The sequence below is a fragment of the Pseudophryne corroboree genome, chromosome 4 (assembly GCF_028390025.1).
Source record: "Pseudophryne corroboree isolate aPseCor3 chromosome 4, aPseCor3.hap2, whole genome shotgun sequence".
NCBI classification, from domain to species: domain Eukaryota; kingdom Metazoa; phylum Chordata; class Amphibia; order Anura; family Myobatrachidae; genus Pseudophryne; species Pseudophryne corroboree.
In genome coordinates this window covers 494,442,178-494,465,571 of record NC_086447.1, presented here as the reverse complement: position 1 = coordinate 494,465,571, position 23,394 = coordinate 494,442,178, and the positions used below count along the sequence as shown (strand labels likewise).

Genomic DNA, 23,394 nt, shown 5'->3' with positions numbered 1-23,394 from the left:
GATGCATGACCATGGATGAGTTGCAGTTCATAAAGTCTTTAATTGAATATTCCTTTGAGTTGTTATAAGTAGAAAAGGATCTTCTGATTTCTAAGAAACATACTAGATCAATTTAACATCTAAAAATCCGTCGGAACCCATAGTGATGACACTTTAGACATGTGCAGTTGCTCATGCATAATCTTCCACACATTTCCATAACTAAGAACAACTTCTTTCATGATCACTTCATTGGTTAGTGGTCTGTCTTCAAGGACAAGGGCCTCCACTTTCTTCCATGCGTCAAGATCATCCGTGATTGAGGGTCTCCTGCATCGAGGCTCATCTGAAAGAGACATGTGTCCAGTTTGGAAGTTCCTTTTCCACCTCACAACAATGTCATATGATGGGCTTTCATCACCATAAACAGCCACCAATTCATCGTGGATTTGGCGGACGCTGTTACCCTTCAAATGGAGGAACATTATAGCACTCTGGGCTTCACTTCTGTCCATCCTGCAGTTTACGGACATCTACCAGCTCGTGAAATTAAGCAAGTTCACATAAATAGCTGTAATTTACAAAATCATACACATAAGGATCAATGATTATGTTGATCAGATTGCATTCGGATATCTCAATAACTTCATGATGATAATTACAGTAAAACTTTGATACCCCCTTGTACAAGTCAGATATTTGCTTATAGTTGTTACTCATTAAGCAGTAAGGTTTTAAAATGATTAAAATTAAAAGTCAAATGTGATTTTTAGGTATTTTTTTATATACTTTTGAATCAAATACATTTAAATTCTGGTGATAAGTATACATTTAAGCATTGTAGTGCTTATCCTTTATTATACAGAGAAGAGGCAGCCATTTGTGGGTTAACCCGATATTCATGTGGTTCTAGGCCAAAGTTTCTCAATCTCTGTCCTTGTGGAATCCTAACAGGGTGTGTTTTCAAGGTATACTCAATAATATTTAGTACCAGCTGTAGATCTGTTGTGTAAGTCAATTAACACACATTTGTGCCAGCTAGATGATCTGGAAAACATGCACTGTTAGGGTTCCCTGAGGACAGAGTTTGAGAAACACTGGTCTAGCTTTCATTAGGAACTGGGGCAATACTCTGTAATGTCAGGTATTCTTAGTGCATTGCTAGGCTGCTGTATCTTGGTTATTTGTTAACAATACTAATGCCTTCACTGTGTTTGTGCAGTTTGATATGTAACTTTAGGGGTGGAAATATTCTGGTCTTCCATCAATTGTTACCTCTGATGGCAGGAAACCATACACAGTTTACACCATCAATGGCCATTAGTGGAGGTGGCACTTGGCAGGCTGCGGCCCATGCAGGGAGGAAGGGGGGGAGCTTTGTGGGTCACTCTGGTGGAGTGGGAAAGAAAGTATATTTGTGGGAAAGAAAACACATTGCCGTGCTATGTGCTGTTGATAGTGGAGACTCATTGGTTCTCCGCCATCAATTGGCAAACTCGTGGTTTTAACTACTGAAGGTCAGTGGCCATCCCTATTCAACTGTACAATAGAAATATTTGTTGGGTTACTGAGGTAAATTGATTTATTTTATATAACTTTCTACAGGCCAATGCTCACAGATTGCCATGACAAATTATAGTTTACTTGCTCAGATTTTACAACAAGTTGTGAAAAAGCTCCTCCTCTAATAGACTTGCAGTGGGTAGACCAGAGGATTCTTTTATTTTTTTTTTGTCTTATTAATATTTTTCTGTATGTGCCCTAGAAGATCCATCTTGTGTGTGTTACGAATAAAGCTTTTGTATGTGAACATTGTGTTTCTTATCAGAACCTGAGGCGTGTGAAGAGGATAGCCATACGGATGCTGTGATTGATGAAGAAGCCATTTTAAACATCATGGAAACAAGTCAATGCTTCCAGCCCATGTCTCAGAGGCTCAGTCAGTCTCCAGTTTTCTGTAAGTTATTCTATATCTCTGGTTCTCAAACATTCATGAATTACGGCACCCTATAGTATCTGCATTTTTCTTTTTCATGACATCCCTAGGCCAAAAGTTTCTTATTGAGAAAGTCAGAAAACAATGATGAAATTAGGTAAATTGTGCTTGTTTGCTATCCTTAGGCTCAGGTATGAGGTGGTGGACAGGGCTGTTCTTCTGTATGTCCACACCCTTTCTCATAGGCAAAACCAGTGATGGTGACTGGCAATCACATTGACCATATATAATTAGATTTGTTCCTGGACCACCAGCTAGTGGCACCCAGATGAAGAACTACTGCTATAACCTATATGGATAGTAATAATAGTTCTATTGATATAGCATTTTTCTTTCACTAGGACTCGGAGCACTTTATAACTGATATAAGAATTTCCTAGAATGTTACTTGCACATACATTTTTTTCTATCAGTCAATTTTCAGGAAGTGGCAAGTGCAGGATGCAATAACCTACTACATGTGATTGGTTGCTGACCATCCTTTACCCCTTCTGCTACTAATTACTGATTATTTTGATGCAGTCTTGATTACAGTTGTGCCAAGAGTATATAAACTGTTGAATAAAAAGAACAATGCTTGAAAAGAAGCTTCAGTATTACATAATGTAAAGGAAAGGCATTAAATGTTGCAATATGCCAATCCGCAAAACATTGAACCAGTAATGAGGCCCATACAGTACATCTGCAATGTATTATGGCAATTCTCTATTTTGCAGATAATAGGGGTAAAAATTCTCCACCCTATGGGGTACACCAATTGTGGATTTTAACCCCAAAAGTGATCGGAAATAGTAAACCAGGCTGTCCAACATGTTGGACTTCACCGACCAATCAGGGCGGTACATTGCTAGTGTATGGTAATGATCAGCCGATTTGCCAACTAGTAAAATTAAGCCGTTAAAGATCTGTATTTGCTGAAAATGACAGTAAATATCTGTAATGTATGGGTGCATACTGGTTTATTGGATAATCATTAAATGAATGGGGGGAAAATTGCAGTATCATTGAAGTTTTTTTCCTGATTGCTAATGTATGGGCCCTGTAACACAACACAACACGGCAGATTCACTATAGTCTGCCACTTCTCTTATTGTTTTTTTTTTTTTTTCTTTTTTTTTTTTTTTTACATAAGCCACTTCTGGAAGTTTCCAATCTTGCAGCTAATCTGGAAGCTCGAAACTTTGCTGCTTGTTCTACTTCTTTTTTTTTTTTTTTTTTAGTATTATAAGTCGTTGTATTGATATTGTCGATTGCATTGCAAAGCTTAATCTTCCGTTGAGGTAGCTGCCAATTCAGCCTTATGAGTAATCGCCTGACTGACCATAATTATTGAACGACATGATTGTGGAGGTCACAAATGTACTATATTACTAGAAAAGCCTCCTGTCCATTTTAAAATCCGTTTGAGGGCGGTATCCTATTACATGCGGTGATTTACCACAGGGTAATAGGGGTATTTTTAACTGGATAATGCTGTCAGGCTATCCAATTACAGCCTGTTTTTACTGTCCAGTAAATCATCAGTTATCTGCCAATAACACATGGGCTCCATGATAAGATCGCGGACCCATGTGTTACCGTCCAAACACAGGTCTTCTGGGGCTGGTTATCTGGTATTCTGCCTGAGAAATGCAAAGCATAATCCCCGATAAGTGCTGGTTTATGGGGCTAATTGGATAGCCCCGGGGGAATCCTTTAGCTGCGGTTGCTTTCTGCAGTTAATAGGACACCGCCCTGAGAATCTTCTTATCACCACCTTTTTTTATCGTCCATTAAAAAAAATGTCCCCTTTTTACTAGCACAGTCCGGAGTCTAAAAGGTTTGTTAGTTCTTGTCATTAACCTGTAATTTTTTTGCACATGTTAATTTGGTCACTTTAACGTGTCTCTTCTAGAATTTTCAAGGTAATATTCTATCAATCCTTGAAACTGGCTGCACTTCTCTGTCTGAAGAGTTACTACTCATGGGAGAGAGTTGCCTTTCCAGCTGTAAGCTTCTGCTGTGCTTTGATATCAGTCAGATGGCAATTAGTAGGGAGGACAGTAAATCCATGCACTGCTGCTTCTTTTCTGACTTGCTATGTTTGTATGGGTGCTGTTATTGGCTGGCTTCATTTTATACTTGCAGATGTGTCCTTATACACAGCTATTCAATTGTGCCAAATAGCCCCTCTCTGTGCACAAGATCCCGAGCAACTCTGCCACATCAAGGGTCTTTCTCGCTCAAAATATGCATCTTATTCGCATAAATAAAACCACTGTGAGTGACAAAACTACATTGCTAGATTCAGGGCAGCCATCAGGGGGGGACTGTGGGGAGTGATGTCCCAGGCCCTTACAGAGAGGGGGGCCCACCCCTGGCTCTTACTGCCAATACCGGTAGAGCTGCACCAGTCTGTGAATCAACAGCAGTCTGATGTACAAGGATTACTTCTTAAAACAAGCCTTATCTGTGCATCAGCACTCTGTAAACCATTCCTGTAGGTCCGCAACACTCCACCTTTATGTAACGTCACAATGTATGTCATCACATAGGGGTGGAGCAGAGGGCAGAATCTGTTTTTTGGGAGGGAGGGGCCCTGTCAGTCCTGGGCTCCATCATTTCTGATGGCAGTCCTGGCTAGAGTACACTGACCAATTTAATGTGTGACATTTATACATCTGTGTGTGACAGAGTCTGCATCTATGTTAAAAGGGCACCAATGTGAGTAGACTCAGCTTTCCTCATGCCAAGTTCCGTTGTGCTTCATCTATGACTTTGTACATGTGTAAAACCAATTCCTGTGTGGTTATTATCGTAGTCTAGTGTGTCTAGTACACACTGCTTTTTGCTGCATCTGCAATGTGTATAAGTTGCAAAAATGAAGGAATAGTACATTACGCTACTCCTCTCTGGGCATCTCTGTTACATCGGGTGTCTTGCACCATATGGTGTATACAAACGAGTTGTATGAGGACACATCTGTATACCAATTTCTGTCTACTTTATTGCCAGTAGGTAAACACTCGTAACAAGGGGGTGATTGGGCCACCAGAAGAACAGGACACTTACACTCGGTTAGAACAAAAAGGACATGCATTAAAACTGGAGGGTTCTAGGATAATGGAATATTAATTACTGAATGATTGATGGACTAACCTTCCAATACTGGTGGTAGTTAAAACATGCATGGCATAGACATGACCCGTATTTTTTGTTCTGAACCATAGTGTGTCGTTTACAGAAAATTGTGGCAGGGGACTCAGACTGTGTCCTGCAGAATGTGCTCCGGCCAGAGTGAAGCTATCACCACCCAATCACAGTGCAGCCGCGATCACACACTCGTGGCCCACCCCAAGCAGTGCAGCCATATTTTTCCCATAATGGCTCACAAACAACGGGCATGCTGAGGTTCCCATCACTTGTCCCCATCCAGAAGTTAGTGGCACCTTGAAGTTGAAATTCACGCTGACAGCAGATTCCACAAATGTCTCCAGTATCCTGCACTGCATATAAAGCTATGACTTTAGGCAGCTGATAAAAAGCAGTATTTATTTCCCCAGACCATGAGTTGGTGTTTATGTGGGGTGGGATATGATTGGCACTTAAGGGCCACGTATAGCATGGATGAGCTCTGATAGCATGGATGAGCTCTGATTGGCACTTAAGGGAAATATAAGAGGGTTTGATGGCATGGGGTGATCATTAAGCAGTATGAGAGGGATCTGATTGTCCGGGCAGGCCTGATTGACACTTGAGGGGCAAATGGGGGTGCTATGATGGTATGGGTTAGGTTTGATTGGCACTTAAGGAGCTTGTGGTGCTTTGGCATTGGTGAGGTCTGATGGCTGGAGGAGGACTTACTGGCACTTAAGGGGCATTTGAGCTGATCTGTTGACATTGGGGAGGGTTGGGCATTTTTATGGGCATGTAGGGGGGGGGTCTTATGAGAACTAAAGGGTATTTTCTGCAAAACTATAAATTACAATGGGACCCAGAAACAGTAAATTAACACCACTATTTTTTGTTTTTTTAAATGATGGGTCTCTAGGACCCACATAATTACGACCTTGGGGTGACCACTACATTACACTATCCCAAACCTGATTTAAAGAAATACGTTCACATAGTGACTGAGGTAATAAAGGGTTAAAAAAAAAAAAAAGTAAACTAGAGTAGTCTTACCTGCGTTCAAATTCTATTTCTCTAACGTCCTAAGTGGATGCTGGGGACTCCGTAAGGACCATGGGGAATAGCGGCTCCGCAGGAGACTGGGCACAAAAGTAAAGCTTTAGAACTACCTGGTGTGCACTGGCTCCTCCCCCTATGACCCTCCTCCAAGCCTCAGTTAGATTTTTGTGCCCGAACGAGAAGGGTGCACACTAGGTGGCTCTCCTGAGCTGCTTAGTGAAAAGTTTAATTTTAGGTTTTTTATTTTCAGTGAGACCTGCTGGCAACAGGCTCACTGCATCGAGGGACTAAGGGGAGAAGAAGCGAACTCACCTGCGTGCAGAGTGGATTGGGCTTCTTAGGCTACTGGACATTAGCTCCAGAGGGACGATCACAGGCCCAGCCATGGATGGGTCCCAGAGCCGCGCCGCCGGCCCCCTTACAGAGCCAGAAGACAGAAGAGGTCCGGAAAATCGGCGGCAGAAGACGTCCTGTCTTCACCAAGGTAGCGCACAGCACTGCAGCTGTGCGCCATTGCTCCTCAGCACACTTCACACTTCGGTCACTGAGGGTGCAGGGCGCTAGGGGGGGGCGCCCTGAGCAGCAATAAAAACACCTTGGCTGGCAAAAAAAACATCACATATAGCCCCCAGGGCTATATGGATGAATTTTAACCCCTGCCAGAATCCATAAAAAAGCAGGAGAAAAGTCCGCGAAAAAGGAGCGGAGCCTATCTCCTCAGCACACTGGCGCCATTTTCCCTCACAGCTCAGTTGGAGGGAAGCTCCCCAGGCTCTCCCCTGCAGTCACTACACTACAGAAAGGGTTAAAAAAGAGAGGGGGGCACTAATTAGGCGCAGTATTAACAATACAGCAGCTATAAGGGGAAAAACACTTATATAAGGTTATCCCTGTATATATATAGCGCTCTGGTGTGTGCTGGCAAACTCTCCCTCTGTCTCCCCAAAGGGCTAGTGGGGTCCTGTCCTCTATCAGAGCATTCCCTGTGTGTGTGCTGTGTGTCGGTACGTTTGTGTCGACATGTATGAGGAGAAAAATTATGTGGAGACGGAGCAGATTGCCTGTAATAGTGATGTCACCCCCTAGGGGGTCGACACCTGAGTGGATGAACTGTTGGAAGGAATTACGTGACAGTGTCAGCTCTGTATAAGAGACAGTGGTTGACATGAGACAGCCGGCTACTCAGCTTGTGCCTGTCCAGACGTCTCATAGGCCGTCAGGGGCTCTAAAGCGCCCGTTACCTCAGATGGCAGATATAGACGCCGACACGGATACTGACTCCAGTGTCGACGGTGAAGAGACAAATGTGACTTCCAGTAGGGCCACACGTTACATGATTGAGGCAATGAAAAATGTTTTACACATTTCTGATAATACGAGTACCACCAAAAAGGGGTATTATGTTCGGTGAGGAAAAACTACCTGTAGTTTTCCTGAATCTGAGAAATTAAATGAGGTGTGTGATGAAGCGTGGGTTTCCCCCGATAACAACTGATAATTTCTAAAATGTTATTGGCATTATATCCTTTCCCGCCGGAGGTTAGGGTGCGTTGGGAAACACCCCCTAGGGTGGATAAAGCGCTCACACGCTTGTAAGAACAAGGGCTCTACCCTCTCCTGAGATGGCCGCCCTTAAGGATCCTGCTGATAGAAAGCAGGAGGGTATCCTAAAATGTATTTACACACATACTGGTGTTATACTGCGACCAGCAATCGCCTCAGCCTGGATGTGCAGTGCTGGGTTGGCGTGGTCGGATTCCCTGACTGAAAATATTGATACCCTAGATAGGGACAGTATATTATTGCCTATAGAGCATTTGAAAGATGCATTTCTATATATGCGTGATGCACAGCGGAATATTTGCCGACTGGCATCAAGTCTAAGTGCATTGTCCATTTCTACCAGTAGAGGGTTATGGACACGACAGTGGTCAGGTGATGCGGATTCCAAACGGCATTTGGAAGTATTGCCTTATTAAGGGGAGGAGTTATTTGGGGTCGGTCTTTCAGACCTGGTGGCCACGGCAACAGCTGGGAAATCCACGTTTGTACCCCAGGTCGCCTCTCAACATGAGAAGACGCCGTATTATCAGGCGCAGTCTTTTCGTGGACAAGCGGGCAAAAGGTTCCTCATTTCTGCCCCGTGACAGAGGGAGAGGAAAAAGGCTGCAGAAATCAGCCAGTTCCCAGGAACAGAAACCCTCTCCCGCCTCTGCCAAGCCCTCAGTATGACGCTGGGGCTTTACAAGCAGAATCAGGCACGGTGGGGGGCCCGTCTCAATGAATTTCAGCGCGCAGTGGGCTCACTCGCAAGTAGACCCCTGGATCCTTCAGGTGATATCTCAGGGGTACAAATTGGAATTCGAGACGTCTCCCCCTCGCCGTTTCCTAAAGTCGGCTTTACCGATGTCTCCTTCTGACAGGGAGACAGTTTTGGAAGCCATTCACAAGCTGTATTCCCAGCAGGTGATAATCAAGGTACCCCTCCTGCAACAGGGAACGGGGTATTATTCCACACTGTTGTGGTACCGAAGCCGGACGGCTCGGTGAGACCGATTCTAAATCTAAAATCTTTGAACACTTACATACAGAGGTTCAAATTCAAGATTGAGTCACTCAGAGCAGTGATTGCGAACCTGGAAGAAGGGGACTACATGATGTCTCGGGACATCAAGGATGCTTACCTTCATGTCCCAATTTACCCTTCTCACCAAGGGTACCTCAGGTTTATGGTACAGAACTGTCACTATCAGTTCAGACGCTGCCGTATGGATGGTCCACGGCACCCCGGGTCTTTACCAAGGTAATGGCCGAAATGATGATATTCCTTCGAAGGAAGGGAATTTTAGTTATCCCTTACTTGGACGATTCCCTGATAAGGGTAAGATCCAGGGAACAGTTGGAGGTCGGTGTAGCACTATCTCAGGTAGTGTTGCGGCAGCACGATTGGATTCTCAATATTCCAAAATCGCAGCTGGTTCCGACGACTTGTCTTCTGTTCCTAGGGATGATCCTGGACACAGTCCAGAAAAAGGTGTTTCTCCCGGAGGAGAAAGCCAGGGAGTTATCCGAGCTAGTCAGGAACCTCCTAAAACCAAGCCAACTCTCAGTGCATCAATGCACAAGGGTTCTGGGTAAAATGGTGGCTTCCTACGAAGCAATCCCATTCGGCAGATTCCACGCAAGAACTTTCCAGTGGGACCTGCTGGACAAATGGTCCGGGTCGCATCTTCAGATGCATCAGCGGATAACCCTGTCACCAAGGACAAGGGTGTCCCTCCTGTGGTGGTTGCAGAGTGCTCATCTTCTAGAGGGCCGCAGATTCGGCATTCAGGACTGGGTCCTGGTGACCACGGATGCCAGCCTGCGAGGCTGGGGAGCAGTCACACAGGGAAGGAATTTCCAGGGCTTATGGTCAAGCCTGGAGACATCACTTCACATAAATATCCTGAAGCTAAGGGTCATTTACAATGCTCTAAGCTTAGCAAGACCTCTGCTTCAAGGTCAGCCGGTGTTGATCCAGTCGGACAACATCACGGCAGTCACCCACGTAAACAGACAGGGTGGCACAAGAAGCAGGAGGGCAATGGCAGAAGCTGCAAGGATTCTTCGCTGGGCGGAAAATCATGTGATAGCACTGTCAGCAGTATTCATTCCGGGAGTGGACAACTGGGAAGCAGACTTCCTCAGCAGACAAGACCTCCACCCGGGAGAGTGGAGACTTCACCCAGAAGTCTTCCACATGATTATAAACCGTTGGGAAAAACTCGACAGGTATTGCGCCAGGTCAAGGGACCCTCAGGCAATAGCTGTAGACGCTCTGGTAACACCGTGGGTGTACCAGTCAGTGTATGTGTTCCCTCCTCTGCCTCTCATACCCAAGGTACTGAGATTGATAAGATGGAGAGGAGTAAGCACTATATTCGTGGCTCCGGATTGGCCAAGAAGGACTTGGTAACCGGAACTTAAAGAGATGCTCACGGAGGATCCGTGGCCTCTACCTCTAAGAAGGGACCTGCTCCAGCAAGGACCCTGTCTGTTCCAAGACTTACCGCGGCTGCGTTTGACGGCATGGCGGTTGAACGTCGGATCCTGAAGGAAAAAAGGCATTCCGGATGAAGTCATCCCTATCCTGATCAAAGCCAGGAAGGATGTAACCGCAAAACATTATCACCGCATTTGGCGAAAATATGTTGCGTGGTGCGAGGCCAGTAAGGCCCGACGGAGGAAATTCAACTGGGTCGATTCCTACATTTCCTGCAAACAGGAGTGTCTATGGGCCTGAAATTGGGGTCCATTAAGGTTCAAATTTCGGCCCTGTCAATTTTCTTCCAAAAAGAACTAGCTTCAGTCCCTGAAGTTCAGACGTTTGTAAAAGGGGTACTGCATATACAGCCTCCTTTTGTGCCTCCAGTGGCACTTTGGGATCTCAATGTAGTTTTTGGGTTCCAAAAGTCACATTGGTTTGAACCACTTAAATCTGTGGAGTTAAAATATCTCACATGGAAAGTGGTCATGCTGTTGGCCCTGGCCTGGGCCAGGCGCGTGTCAGAATTGGCGGCTTTATCCTGTAAAAGCCCTTATCTGATTTTCCATTCGGACAGGGCGGAATTGAGGACTCGTCCTCAGTTTCTCCCTAAGGTGGTTTTCAGCGTTTCACCTGAACCAACCTATTGTGGTGCCTGCAGCTACTAGGGACTTGGAGGACTCCAAGTTGCTAGACGTTGTCAGGGCCCTGAAAATATATGTTTCCAGGACGGCTGGAGTCAGAAAATCTGACTCGCTGTTTATCCTGTATGCACCCAACAAGCTGGGTGCTCCTGCTTCTAAGCAGACTATTGCTCGTTGGATTTGTAGTACAATTCAGCTTGCACATTCTGTGGCAGGCCTGCCACAGCCAAAAATCTGTAAATGCCCACTCCACAAGGAAGGTGGGCTCATCTTGGGCGGCTGCCCGAGGGGTCTCGGCTTTACAACTTTGCCGAGCAGCTACTTGGTCAGGAGCAAATACGTTTGTAAAATTCTACAAAATTGATACCCTGGCTGAGGAGGACCTGGAGTTCTCTCATTTGGTGCTGCAGAGTCATCCGCATTCTCCCGCCCGTTTGGGAGCTTTGGTATAATCCCCATGGTCCTTACGGAGTCCCCAGCATCCACTTAGGACGTTAGAGAAAATAAGAATTTACTTACCGATAATTCTATTTCTCGTAGTCCGTAGTGGATGCTGGGCGCCCATCCCAAGTGCGGATTGTCTGCAATACTGGTACATAGTTATTGTTACCAAAAAATCGGGTTATTGCTGTAGTGAGCCATCTTTTCTAGAGGCTCCTCTGTTATCATGCTGTTAACTGGGTTTAGATCACGAGTTATACGGTGTGATTGGTGTGGCTGGTATGAGTCTTACCCGGGATTCAAAATCCTTCCTTATTGTGTACGCTCGTCCGGGCACAGTATCCTAACTGAGGCTTGGAGGAGGGTCATAGGGGGAGGAGCCAGTGCACACCAGGTAGTTCTAAAGCTTTACTTTTGTGCCCAGTCTCCTTCGGAGCCGCTATTCCCCATGGTCCTTACGGAGTCCCCAGCATCCACTACGGACTACGAGAAATAGAATTATCGGTAAGTAAATTCTTATTTTTTCCTGCTATAAATGCTGTCTATTAAGTTGAGGCATACTCCTCACTTGTTGGACGACATCTAAAATGCAGTCTTTGGTGTTCTTCTTTTCCAAGCCCTGTACAAACCCTTCCTGGTGATGGTGGATGTACAGTACTGTGCAAAAGTTTAAGGTAAATGTGGAAAGAATGCTGCAAAGTAAGAAAGCTTTAAAAAATATAAGTGTTAATAGTTTCTTTTTATCAATAAACAAAATGCAAAGTGAACGAACAGAAGAGAAATCTAAATCAAATTAATATTTGATGTGACCACCAATTTGCCTTCAAAACTGCATACATTTTTCTAGGTACACTTGTACACCATATTTGAAGGAACTCGGCAGGGAGGTTGTGCCAAACATCTTGGAGAACTAACCACAGTTCTTCTGTGGATGTATGCTTGCTCAAAATCATCTTGCTCTTCATGTAGTCCCAGACAGACTCGATGATGTTGAGATCCGGGCTCTGTGGGAGCCATATCATCACTTCCAGGACTCCTTGTTCTTCTTTATGCTGAAGATAATTCTAAATACTTTGGATGTACAGTACATATTGGTTGGAGTCATTGTCGTGCTGTAGAATAAGTTTGGTGCCAATCTGATGATATTGCATGATGGATAAGTACCTGCCTGTATCTCTTAGTATTGATGACACCACTAATCCTGAGCAAATCCCAAACTCCATTTGCTGAGATGCAGCCGCAAATTTGCAAGGAACCTCCACCATGCTTCATTGTTGCCTGCATACACTTATTATTGTGCTGCTCTCCATCCCTTTGATGAACAAACTGCCTTCTGTATTCTGCCAAATATTTCACGTTTTGACTCATCAGTCCAGAACAACTGCTGCCATTTCTCTGCACTCCAGTTCCTGTGTTTTCGTGCATATTTGAGTTGCTTCGCCTTGTTTCCATGTCGAAGGTATGGCTTTTTGGACGCAACTCTCCATGAAGATGATTTCTGCCCAAACGTCTCTGAACGGTAGATGGGTATACCTGGGTCACACTGAATTCTGCCAGTTCTGAGCTGATGGCACTGCTGGACATCTTCCGATTTCAAAGGGAAGTAAGCACAATGGGTCTTTCATCTGATGCATTAAGTTTCCTTGGGCGACCACTGCATTTACGGTCCTCAACATTGCCCAGTTGTTTGCTTATGAAAACAGGCAGGTACTTATCCATCATGCAATACCATCAGGGAGGCATCTAATTGTCCTGCTGCAAAATAAATTTGGAGCCAATGACCCCAAACATACAGAAAATGTCATTAAGAACTATCTTCAGCGTAAAGAAAGAACAAGGAGTCCTGGAAGTGATGATATGGCCCCCACAGAGCCCTTATCTCAACATCAAGTACTGTATGTCTGGGATTAAAGGGAGAGACGGGAGGATTTGAGCAAGCCTACATCCATAGAATATCTGGGGTTCGTTCTCCAAGATGTTTGGAACAACCTCCCTGCCGAGGTCCTTCAAAAACTGTGTGCAAGTGTACCTAGAAGAATTGATGCTGTTTTGAAGGCAAAGGGTGGTCACACCAAATATTGATTTGATTTAGATTTATCTTCTGTTCATTCACTTTGCATTTTGTTAATTGATAAAAAATAAACTATTTTTGAAAGCATTCTTACTTTGAAGCAAGTTTTTCACACCTGCCTAAAGCTTTTGCACAGAACAGTAGTAGGATAAAATGTGTCTTTATTCATTGGCATGAGCCTTCGAGCTTGTAGTCTGCATTTAAGAGGAGTATGGACATTTATATTAAAGGATAGGGTTTTTGTTTTGTTTGGGAATAGCAGTGATATGGGATACCAAGCCAAATGTGCTCATTTACACTGTTCACATTATAAAACAGTGTGGGGCCTGGCTCCTTGAAAATGATGTATAGAACTTAAGTCCTAGCCTTTTTCCAGTTACAGCCTGTTAACAATCATTCGGTAGGTAATGATGCATCTACCCATAGCCTAAGGAAGACGGAGCATGGCCAGTGCTTTCTGTGTAAACTGCATTAGCTGCAACTTACAGCAGAATGCAGAAAAGACAGGGAGCTGAAATCTAATATAAACTAGTAATGTGCTTACATACTGGATAATCATGTTCACAAAAAAATTGTTTTTTACTGTCCTCTTTTTTACGTATCTTTCTATACACTAGTATATATATATTAGTGATATTTTATATATTCTATAGTCCAACATTAGGTGTCCACAGATATGTTGCTGACCACAAATCCCCATAGACAGTCAGGAATTTCAGATTTCGCTACCTCAAGGTGGAAGAATGGAGTGAGCCAGTGATCTGTTTTGCTATTTGTGTGCGGTCATAGTCATGTATGTGGCTAAACTGGATACTTATTTGGCTGTTTGGGGGGCAGGTCACATGTGCGCATCTGAACATGTGTGGCCACATCAGTCGGCATCTCTGTTTCATTGATACTATAACTCTGCTATTCTCAGTTTGTGTCCTGTGATAACATCATTCATTAATCTCCTTGATGCTTAGTTTATTAGTATGAGAGAGCTATAGCAGAATCCTAGGCATCACTTGTTATTGATTTCCTGTGTTCTAAGAGGCTTCCCACATTCTCTGACCACCCAGGAGCTTGGAATATTTGTGTCCCATCAGAACTAAGTGGTTTCTAACCCTTTCCAAGAAGAAAGCAGTGCTAGCAAATGGTTTGAGTAAGTGAAGAGATTTATTGTTCTTTGACTGCTGTGCCACAAACAGGCGGTAGGGTGATTTAGGATTATTGAATTCAGACCTTTTCTTACTTGCCACTTTGAGAAAGCAGTGGCTCTGCTGTTTTCCTTGTCATTTGCTTTACCACTATAAAATGTGTCCCTTTATAATAATATGCATATTGAATTGTGACCTGGCTTTGACACATGTCCAAATACATTCACACAAACTCATATAGTGGTGACTACTGTAGAATTATCCTTAGAACTTTAAATTGAGTTTTTTATTTTTATTTTTTTATTTCTGCAACTGAATATTACTATTTCATGGCAACTGCTTCTTCTGATGTCCGAGAATGCGCAGAAGACCTGGGGTGAGGGACGATTGACAACCAGATAACTGCCAGAGTTGCACTATATTGCTCTATCGGGGGTCATTCCGAGTTGATCGCTCGCTGGCTAGTTTTAGCAGCCGTGCAAACGCTATGCCGCCGCCCACTGGGGAGTGTATTTTAGCTTAGCAAAAGTGCGAACGCATGTGCAGCCGAGCTCTGCAAAAATAGTTTGTGCAGTTTCTGAGGATCTCTGAACCTACTCAGCGTTTGCGATCACTTCAGCCTATTCGTGTCCGGATTTGATGTCACACACCCGCCCAGCGAACGCCCAGCCACACCTGCGTTTTTTCGGACACGCCTGCGTTTTTTGCAAACACTCCCTGAAAATGGTCAGTTGACACCCAGTAACGCTCCCTTCCTGTCAATCTTCTTGCGGCTGCCAGTGCAAAGGAAAACTTCGCTAGAACCTGAGCACAACCACAAAGAGCTTTGTACCTGTACGTCGCGCGTGCGCATTGCGGGGCATACGCATGTGCAGAAATGCCAGTTTTTCACCTGATCGCTGCGCTGCGATCAACTGGGAATGACCCCCTATGTCTTAAAGAATATTTGTAAAAAAGTGAATAGGAAAAATGGAGATGATTGACGTCCATAAAGTAAAGGATGAATCTTTGTTTCTATTGGGATTTTATGTCACATCTGTCAGATACACAGTGCACAGCAGAAACTGGTCATCAATACTGTATATGATATATGTATATATGAAATAATAACATACTGTAGTTGCCATTTTCTTTATTCCACAGAAGATGATTGATGTCCTACTGCTCATGCACCTGCAATAAATAGTTTTGTACTGTTTTTACATTCTCAGTGAATAATAGTCAAGATCAAGCCATGATAAAACTGCTAGCTGGTCTAGAAGATGATGGTTATCAAGTGGACCTATCAAGGCGCTTGTCGCAGCACAGCTTTTCTGCAAGGTGCAGTAACATGCAGAATAGTGATGATGAGGAGAATGAACCACAAGTGGAGAAGGAGGAAATGGAGCTTAGCATATTAATGTCTCAAAGATGGGACAACAACATGGAAGAACATGATGGTAAAAGAAAGTATGTATCCAACTGGAAAAGCAACTTTCACTTTGCCCTCTATGTCCAAGTGGATCCTTTTTCTGAAAAAATATATTGTTTATTTGGCCTGCTGTACATGTTTGTTAGATGAGATACCTGCTTTACTGTACATTACAAAGTGTGCACATGTCTGGCAGCCTGTTCAGATATTCCATAGTAAATCCAGTTTCCTCCATGCCGATTTTGCATGTGTTGTTGTCATGGGTAAAGCAGATGTTACTGTTTCCAAAGTCTGCTCAGATAAAATGAAGAATAGTGTAGAACTGCAAGTAGATTTTTTTTTTTGTACCGATGACAGAACTGTCTATTACAGCATATCCAGAGGAACTTAGTGTACAGAGCTCTGCTTGAACTACTGTATGAAGCACAGCATCACAGAGGTAGGATCCCGACAGGGCTCCAGGATAGCAGATGGTACTCTGCTGTGTTACCGTCATTCTTGCTATAGAGCGAAGGAGGCAGCAACATGCACCATAAAGGGTTCTGCGGGCATGTCTGTGATTAGTTAGAGGTAAATATTGTCTTAAGAACATTAAGATGTTTTTGGACAAAATACTTGTTATACAAGTAATATTTTTTTCTCTGCAGTTTTGCTACATTTTCCTTCTATATGGGAAATAGAGTGGAATGAATGAACCTGTCGTCTTTTAATTGTAAATTGCATGTCCAGTTTCCTGAAGTGTTTTAAAGACAAGTAAACCCCCTCCCCAAATATTTTTTATACACGAAATAGAAGTGAAAGTTTGACTTTTCATACCACTTGCATTGAGAGATGATTGCCCATCATCAAATACACTTCTCACAGTTGTCAATCAATAAATCTGTCCAAAATCTCAAGAAAAGCAGAGCATGTTCAGTTATTTCCTTTCAGTTTTACATTTTTACCCCTTTCTGGCCATGAGCAGTTTGATTCTTCTAATTTTTAGGTGTCATGTGTTGACTAATCATTAACTTAGCAAATGGGCATTGCATTTTAGTGTACTATCCTCTTGTCTATTGCCCAGTTCCAAAATAATTAAAAATATACCAATGCATTCATTTTGTAATTGTCAATTCTTAAAGAAGTGGACATATGGGGGTAAATGTAATAGTCTGCCAACTGCAGGCATTAGAGGGTTCCATGTGAGTCTGCCCAATGTTTGAAAGTAGCCAACCTTAGACCAGACCAAGCTGGTTTTGTATATAACATTTACCCCATACTGACAGAATCATTCAGCAGTAAATTCCATACTGTGAAGGCCTGCATGAATTTTCTGCACATATTGCATAATATTTTTTCAAAAATAAAATCGGAACAGTTTGCGCAATTCAATTAGAAGCAACAAGTCCTTGACATCGCAACAATGTAACGCAGTAACTCCATAGGGGGCAGACTATATGAAGTACATGAAAGAGTGGGAAACCATCTTAAACCCCGAAACAGTAGTAAATAAGCAAGTGGCCATAAGCATTATGTAGAATGCTGTGATAGTGGCCATTAGCACAGAATAGGAGGCTTTGGTACAAAGTCATCCATTACACCTTCTAACTTTTATTAATGAAGGAATCCTTCAAAGCCGCCACGTATATTTCAGCAAATAAAAATATTTAGAATATTTTGGGGTACATTAAAGTATCTCTATAGTGATTTGTAAATGTTTATATAAAGGTAATAAAATATATGTAAAAACACACGTGTAACTTTTTTTTGCATAGTCCTAAAAATCCCTTTCCCAACAATACAACACCTCAACATTCATGTCCAACATCATTAACCCCATTTTGCTGCTTATTAGAGAAGATGACTACTACTTAAACACTTAAGGGGGAATGCAGTTAGCTCTGATATTTTTTTGGGTAAAAAAAAAGTGAGTTTTTCAGGGTTTTGTTTTTCCTTTCTTTGATTTGTTGATGTACCTATGTGTTTTAGGTGTCAGATTTGTTAAAACAGGCTTTTATCTGTTTTTTTCCCCGGATCCTGCTGAGGTCCCGAAACAAATCCCTGATAATAGCTGTCAGTGGCCACATTTTGGGATTAATTGTATAGCCACAGGGGATCAATTGGGCAACGGTAAATTACCGCTGTTAATTGAATCTCCCCCTTAGACAGAAATTATTATTCATTCCAAGGGGTGTACCAGAGGTACTTCATTCTGCCCTGACATTTGTATTTTAAAGTAAGGACTTTTTCATAGTCACCACCTAGAATGGTTATGCAAACTAAAAGCCACAATTTCTCCCATTGTAACCTGTAAACTTTTTTTTTTTTTAAGTGAATAGTTAAAATTTGCACAAATTAATTCACAGTTAAACCTCCCCCTTAGCTTGCTGCATTGATTTGGCGGAATATAAAAACTTGCTGTTTTATTTTCTTGAACTCTCCCCCATTAGAGGGTTAATTTGCTTTTTTAAATAGCTTGTGGAACTTTTGGTGGTGGTATACTGAAGGTTCTGGATGATATGATGAGGATTGTGCTTTTGTCTTGTATGTCATCTTTGCTGTAGCCACAAGTTTTAAGTGGTATATAATGCTAAAGTAGGTTTTGTATAACTGAACTGGCACTATTTGTTTTTTTTAGCCTTGGTAAGAACATTGAAGAAAGCTCGTCAGAAGATGACGACTCCACAGACAATGAAATGGAGTGGAGTAGTAACAAACTGCTCCTTGCAAATTTTTCCATACCTCAATTAGATGGCACAGCAGATGAAAACAGTGGTAAATAGATTGTTTCTATAATTTTGAATTATTACTTGCTGCTAAAGTTTTGGGAAAATATCTATAAGTATACAGTCTATGATCATATAGAATGCTCAGGATTTTCTGTAAAATAACTGTATTTCTTTTTCATCCACTAGGGGTCACTGGAGTACTCTTGGGATATGGACGGGGCGTTAGCAAGGATATGCACATTTAAATATTTAAATTAGTAACCCTCCATACTCCCAAGATACCTCAGTGTTTTTTTGAGCCTCACTGGGATGGCACACGTTTGGAGACTTCCCACACACTTCTGTTTTGACAATTCCCAATCCCTTCCCAGCTTACTAAGAAGCGTGGGTCCGGGATTGTAGGAGCTGCGGATGCAGCATTGGCTTGTCGGCGCTTAGGAATGAGCCCCGCCATATAATTAGCGGTAGCTGATTCAGCCTAAGGCTGCAGGAGCTGGACAGTGCTTAGGAGAGAAGCCCCATCTGAGCCTCCACATAACACAGGTAAGGAGCAGCCAGGCAGCTCACACTGCCGCCGCTTCGTTATACATTGGACATGCTTTAAACTGACATGAGCTTTTAGAAACGGGGCGGTCAGACCTTGCTGCCTCCCCACCATGTTTGGGAGTTTATATTTCCTTGTCTGCACTCTCCAGCCCGGCTGTGGTCAGCATTCGCGCTGCTGCTGCTGGGCGCATGCTGTGTCCCTGATCAGCTTCCGTGCTGGTCGTCCGTCTGCTCTCACTAACACTGTTATGCTTGATGGCCGCGGACAGCTCCCTATGGTGCCGCGGCTCGCAGTCCCTTACCCGTCATTGCCTCTCACAGGTATAGGGGGAGAGGTGAAGGGGGGATATAACCATGGCTAACCATGTAAAACCATGTAAGCTTTGAGTGCAAATAACATGTCTACTGTGGCAGCACATAGTGGGGGACAGCTGATTAAGTCCCTAGTCCAGCATTCTCCACATACATGGGGGATAGCAATGGATTGTCAGGTAATCCAGGCTATGAAGTCTGGAACTGTATTTGGGATGGTGCATGTGTAGACCTATTAAGCGTCTATTGTGTGTGTGTATATGTGTGTGTATGTATATATATATATATATATATATATATATAAATAAACAGGAAAAATAGAGCGGCACTCAGCGTCTTGATCAAAAAAGTAAAAAAGTGTATTTAAAACACCAACAAGAACCAACGTTTCGGGACACACAGGTCCCTTTGTCAAGGTGTACAGCCAAAGGGACCTGTGTGTCCCGAAACGTTGGTTCTTGTTGCTGTTTTAAATACACTTTTTTACTTTTTTGATCAAGACGCTGAGTGCCGCTCTATTTTTCCTGTTTATTTAACCATTTCTACTGAGAAGGCACCAGTGCATTTATATCACTGAAAATGGAGTGCCGATCCATTCCCATGTAAAATATATATATATGTATGTGTGTGTGTGTGTGTGTGTGTGTGTGTGTGTGTGTGTGTATATATATATATATATATATATATATATATATATATATATATATATATAAAATATACGGCAAGGTCCCCTGGGAAAGAACGTGGCAGCCCCCCCAACAGCAGCACAGGAACCAGGCGGCACTCTTTGGATTTTGTAAAAAAAAGTAATATATTCAAATATAGAAAGGCATTCTAAAACACAGATGTTTCAACGCCACGCAGGGCATTTTCACCTTGAAAAAAATTCCCTGCGTGGCGTTGAAACGTTGGTGTTTTAGAATGCCTTTCTATATTTGAATATATTTTACTTTTTTTCACAAAATCCAACGAGTGCCGCCTGGTTCCCGTGCTGCTGTTGGGGGGACTGCAACGTTCTTTCCCAGGGGACCTTGGCATTTGTATCTCCATTAGGAGGGCACCGTGGTCATTACCTATTTATGGAGTGCCTATTCATTTTGTGTGTGTGTGTGTGTGTGTATATATATATATATATATTAAATGTTTCCTGTTTCTTTCTACTACACATAGCCACTGGAGGGTGCAGGGATGTTAGTAGGAATTACAGTGAAGCACATATTTAACAAATTTAGTGTGTTTCAGGTGCTGTGCATTTCAGACTTTTACACACTTTACTTACATTTTTTACTGAGTCGTGGGGACTTGTGTTTCACTGTATACCTGTCTGTCTGTGTGCGTGATGAGTAAAGCTAATGCAAAATCAAAAAAGCATCTTGTCTGCGATGTCTGTGAGAGTGTTATCTGATGGAACTTCCACTTGAACAGTGTGTCTTGCAAATAAGGGTCCAGATACGAACCTCTACCCTGATCCTCCTTGGGTGATGATGGCAGGTGTGATGTCCGAGTTAAAATCAGAGCTTGCCGCTGCGCGAAAAGATTGTGAGGCGGCTAGGGCTGATTCTAGAGTAATACCGTCTGTGCTGCCAGAGTGGGCTCAGGATATGTCGAGGACTTTTCAAAATTTACATAAGTCCAGGTCTAGCTCAATTCCTAAAAGTAGTCATAGTTTGGCTCATAATTTACCGGTTTCAATTGTGTTGCATTCTGACGATTCAATGCCAGACCTTCTATCTCAGGAGGAACGAGAGGAAGGTGAATTGGGCCAGGTGTCAGATAGTGAGGTTACTGATAGCCCGGCCATTGATAATCTCATCAGGGCGGCACGCCAGGTTCTAAATTTTACTGAGACTGAGGAACCTCTTTCAAATTATGAAATTTTATTTGCTAAAAAACGGAGAGCAACTGTGTGTTTTCCTTATTCAGATTCTCTTAATAAGCAGTTAACGGAAGCATGGAAAATCCAGATAAACGGTTTTTGATGCCTAGACGGTTTCTGTCTAACTACCTGTTCCCAGAGTCTATGACAACTAAATGGGAAACTCCACCAACAGTGGCTTCCTCTGTTTCAAAACTTTAAAAAAGTTAACTATTCCGGTCCCCGCTGCAATGATGCTTAAAGACCTGTCAGAGCATAAGCTAGAAGCTATGCTAAAGTCAATGTATACAGCAGTAGGGATGTTTCTTAGAACTGCTTTAGTGGGTGTTTGGGTTAACAAAGCTGTAGTTGCATGGGCAACACAGCTCAAGTTGGGCCTACAACAGGATCTTCCCTTAGACTAGCTTGTACTTCTTACTGATCACATCTGTGAATTTGCTGAGTATTTAGGTACGGCTTATATGGACGTCGGCCAGGTTAGTTCTCGGCTTTCAGCTTCACTAATTGCGGTCCGACGGCGCTTTGGCTGCGTTCTTGGCAGGCAGAGTCGAAACGAGGAATAGAAGCGTTGCCTTACACTGGTGATATGTTACTTGGTCCTAAATTGGACAAATGGATTTCTCAGGCTACTGGGGGAAAATCTGTTTTCCTGCCATTGCCTGCACCAATTAATAAATGGAAATACGCTTGGCCAGCATTCAAATCTTTTAGACCTCAGTCCTTTCGAGGCCGTGCGAGAGGAACAACCATACAGGGTAGACGTGGTAGAGGACTGACAAGCCAGTGGAATAACGGGCTTCCAGCCCATCTCGGATCATCAGTTGTGGGAGCATGCCTCCAGAAGTTTCACTTGGCATGGTTTCAGACATCTACAGATGGGTGGATCTGCAACTTAGTGTTCAAAGGTTACAAAATAGATATTGATTGTCTACCACCAATGCGGTTTTTCAAGACAGGCCTGCCTGTGTCAGGAGACATAAAGGCGGTTCTGCAGACTGCATTTCAGTCTCTCATAGATTCAGCAGTTTTGATTCAGGTTCCAGTTCACCAACAGGGTCAAGGTTATTATTCCAGTCTTTTTGTAGTACCAAAGCCGAACGGCTCGATCGGACCAATATTGAACCTGAAGGGGCTCAATCAGTATGTGACTTACTACAGATTCAAGATTGATTCCCTGCGGTCGGTGATTGCAGGTTTAGAACCACAGGAATTCAGGATTTCGCTGGTTCTCAAGGATGCGTTCTTACACATTCCAATTTGGCCACTGCATCAGGCGTACTTAAGGTTGGCAGTACATCAAAACCATTATCAATTTCAGGCACTACCATGCGGCCTCTCATCACCGGCTCGGGTATTCAAATAGGTGATGTCTGTGATGATAGCTCATCTCAGATCCCTGGGAGTGATAATAGTTCTGTACTTAGATGACCTTCTCATCAAGGCTCCGTCTCAACAAATACTCCTTCAACGTGCCTTACTGATGTACAGTGTACTAGTTCAGCACGGTTGGATTGTCAACTTCAGGAAATCAAGTCTGGTTCCGTGTCAAAGAATTCAAATCCTATGGATGATTCTGGATATGGTGGATCAACAAATTTACCTGCCAGAACAGAAAACACAAAGTATTCGTCATCTGGTACAGTTAGTGCTCAAACCACGGACAATCTTGGTGCACTTGTGCATTTGACTTTTAGGAAAGATGCTGGCATCTTTCGAAGCACTCCAGTTCGGAAGATTTCACTCACATACTTTTCAGCTAGATCTTCTAGCACAGTGGTCACGCTCTCATCTCCAAATTCATCAGATGGTGCGGTTGTCTCCAAGGGCCAGAGTATCACTACTCTGGTGGCTCCAAGTACAACATCTTACCGCGGGAAAACGGTTTGGAGTCTGGAATTGGATAATTCTGACGACGAACGCAAGTCTCAGAGGTTGGGGAGCAGTGGTCCTACATCATCAATTTCCGGGTCTCTGGTCAGACCGAGAAAGATTACTATCAATAAATGTCTTGGAACTCAGGGCAATCTACAACGCTCTGCGTCAGGTTGTTCAAATACTCCAGTCTCAGCCTGTT

The 23,394-nt window shown here is 43.2% G+C and overlaps 1 protein-coding gene across 2 annotated transcripts in view; it reads left to right on the top strand.

Annotated features, from left to right (window-relative positions):
- The window catches only part of REV3L (REV3 like, DNA directed polymerase zeta catalytic subunit), a 372,405-nt gene that overhangs the window by 185,768 nt on the left and 163,243 nt on the right, over nt 1-23,394 (top strand). For both annotated transcript variants that reach the window (XM_063917144.1, XM_063917145.1), the window contains exons 10-12: nt 1,808-1,936; nt 15,679-15,916; nt 18,496-18,632. In XM_063917144.1, the coding sequence (XP_063773214.1) occupies nt 1,808-1,936; nt 15,679-15,916; nt 18,496-18,632 (504 nt within the window). The remainder of the gene's footprint in view (nt 1-1,807; nt 1,937-15,678; nt 15,917-18,495; nt 18,633-23,394) is intronic.